The 2,897-nt window shown below is 42.3% G+C and overlaps 1 protein-coding gene across 1 annotated transcript; it reads right to left on the bottom strand.

Annotated features, from left to right (window-relative positions):
- Positions 1 to 1,292: 1,292 nt before the first annotated feature.
- Positions 1,293 to 2,685, bottom strand: LOC143516406 (oncoprotein-induced transcript 3 protein-like). The gene is made up of 3 exons (XM_077007955.1): positions 2,209 to 2,685; positions 1,475 to 1,864; positions 1,293 to 1,384 (listed from the first exon to the last, which is right to left on the bottom strand). The coding sequence occupies exons 1-3, from the start codon at positions 2,468 to 2,470 to the stop codon at positions 1,293 to 1,295; spliced, it is 744 nt and encodes a 247-aa protein (XP_076864070.1). The 5' UTR covers positions 2,471 to 2,685.
- Positions 2,686 to 2,897: the final 212 nt, after the last annotated feature.

The following is a 2,897-nucleotide window of genomic DNA, read 5'->3' as shown; positions in this document are numbered from 1 at the left end:
GGGACAGGAAACGAAGACCCCTTCTGGGTTGCGGCTCAGTCGTGCAGGCGTCGCCATAGAGAGTGGCAGCCAAGGAGAACATAGTCGGGAGATGTTTGAGCCGCCGCAACTGAAGAGATGACGTCATCGGGAGGCACTGCAGCTGTGGAGACACTGGGGCCACTGCAGTCGAGGAGCCCCTCAGGCCCCTAATCTGCCCCACATGTCTGATGGGGTTGGCTTGTTGGGCCCTGAGGGTTTGGTGTTCTGGCATGCAGCCCCACACCCAGCAAAAAAATTATTGGGTGCCTCTTTAGTGGGGGTAACCGTGGTGATGAGTATAGCTGGATGGTGACGCTGGCAAACCTGCTTCGCAGCAGACTACAGAATCCTGCTACAGTCCAAACCTCATTCTTTTGGGTAGATAACACTATATCTGCCCATTCCAGTGAGGCATGTTTGGAATTCATAATAAAGTCTAATTTGCAAGACAAAATTGTCTGCAGTGCATTTCTCACCATCATATTCCTCTCGGCAGAGAGTTAGTCATAGCAGTGCTGTGGGTCTCCCCGTAGTATCACAAACAAAACATCACTAGAAGTAGTGATTGAAATGTTTGAAATGTTTGTTGTTTTGGGGAGAGGGCAGGCTACTTTCTCCTGCTGGATTATGTTACGGTCGGTTATTTTGTAATGAATCAGAGAGGTCAGATTAGACGCAAGTGCAGGAGACTATAGCGAAAGTAAGCAAAACCGAAATAATTACACAGATGCCCGGGCATACAGCTACAAACAAAATCAAAAGTAACAAACACCCACAGTTAGCCGATGAACTAAATACATGGAGCAAGATGCTAATGTGATACATTGATGAGGGGAGAATAACCAAAGAGAACCTAGACTAAATCGCTAACACAAAGAGGGAAACACTAAAGGAACAGAACTAGAAATAAATACAGATATCAACTGGAAGCAACATGACAGGGCAGGAACGAAATCAAATACAGGAATATATATATATTGTAAGTTGCTTTGGATAAAAGCGTCAGCTAAATAAATAAAATAATAATAAATAACACAACTAGGAAACACAGAAGTAACTGGGACACAGGATTCGCAAGGTGATGAAAAGAAACAAGGAATACACCAACGTACAGTAACCGACAACGGCACTGGGGAAACATGGGGATTATAAACACGGACTAAACGAGGAATGAAACAAGACACAGCTGAACATGATAGTCACTATGGCACAATGTTTATGTTGCAAATGTAATCCAAAACAGAAAAGAAAATCTATCAGCTAATTGAAATCTACAAGATGGAAGTGTAAAGCCACTTACTCATGGTTGTGTTTTGTGTTCCACTGGACACATTTGTAGACACAGGACTTATGTTACTAGCATCTAAAGAAGGAAAATGTAAAAACAGTGATGACAACATGACAAACCCATAGAACTATAGAAATGTTTAAAACATAAAGACGTGTAAAATACCTGCACAGTAAGCCATGTTGCAGGTCATTGGCTTGACAATCTCATACACATAGAAATTGCCTGGACATGCTTTAACACGAATTGGATTGGACTTGTAGAAGCAGCAGTCAGATCCTGCATTTGCACAGACCTGGCGGGTGACCACTCCATCCTCTACCTGAGGATGAGGACCATTGAGCCACAGAGTGTAGTAAGAACCACATCTGTAGACATCAACACAGCTCTCTGCCATACGGATGTCCATCCCATAGTACAGCAGACGGTACCAGCCGTTCCAGTTGAAGTTGACATCACAAACTCCCAACCCAGGTGCAGTATTGGCTCTCCAGGGTTGGTCCAGGGAGGTGTAATCATTGCAGGGGTCATAAGATGTATGACTGTTGAAAGCAACTGTCATGGATATACAAAATAAATAAATCAATTTATTTTTCGTTTGTGCAAGTGTGTCCTGCTGACAAAGTGTTTTATATTATGTTTATTATGTGAAAACTAACAAATGCGTTTAGTTATTTTAATTAACAAATGTTGTGTAATGAAGAGAATAGCAACCTATATAATGGTAAAATATTAGAGATATCAATAATACACCTGTAGTGTTTAATATACCTGTAGTGTATGTAATACACCAGTAGAAAATGCAATATACATATACACCGGTAGTGAATGTAATACATCAGTAGTGTATGTAATATACCTGTAGTGTATGTAATACACCTGTAGTGTATGTAATATACCTGTAGTGTATGTCGGCAGAGGAATTGACAATTTTGGCTTGACCAGTTTGTAGACGTAGTAATGTCCTGGACAGGCTTTCACCTGGATTGGGTTGGATGTGTAATATCTACACTGGTTATTATACCACCCATAATCCCAGTACCCCCAGTACCACAAGTAGTAGTAGTTAGTGGTCCCATAGATTTCTCTGGTCACAGTTCCATCCTCAATAAGGGGATGTGAACCACCAAGTATCAGTGGGGTGTATCCACCAGATGACATTGGTCCCACACACCACTCAGAAATCTGTGCATCTGTTCCCTGTAGATACAGCCGATACCAGCCATCCCACTCAACAGTGGTGTCATCATGACTGCTGAAGTAACTGGAGAATCCGTAACTATAGTAGCCATAACCATAGTAACTGAATGTGGTTCTCCAGACGTCATCAAGTACATTGTAGTTGTAACAGGGATCAACAGTAGAGGTTTCTGGACTGGTTACTGTAGAAAAAAAACATTTACTTTTTTCAGTCATTACTGTAGTGGTCCAGTTCATCCTAAGGTGCATTCTGATTCAGTGATAATCAACATAATCATCTGTGAGATCTGACTCAAGGTGCAAAGGAAGGACTCAAGGTGCAGGAATGGCCTGGTAGTAGGGAACTGATCTTGTGACCGGAGGGTCGTGGGTTCGATTCCCAGACCTG

Source organism: Brachyhypopomus gauderio, chromosome 6 (assembly GCF_052324685.1).
Source record: "Brachyhypopomus gauderio isolate BG-103 chromosome 6, BGAUD_0.2, whole genome shotgun sequence".
Classification (NCBI taxonomy): Eukaryota; Metazoa; Chordata; class Actinopteri; order Gymnotiformes; family Hypopomidae; genus Brachyhypopomus; species Brachyhypopomus gauderio.
This window is presented reverse-complemented; position numbering and strand designations above follow the sequence as displayed.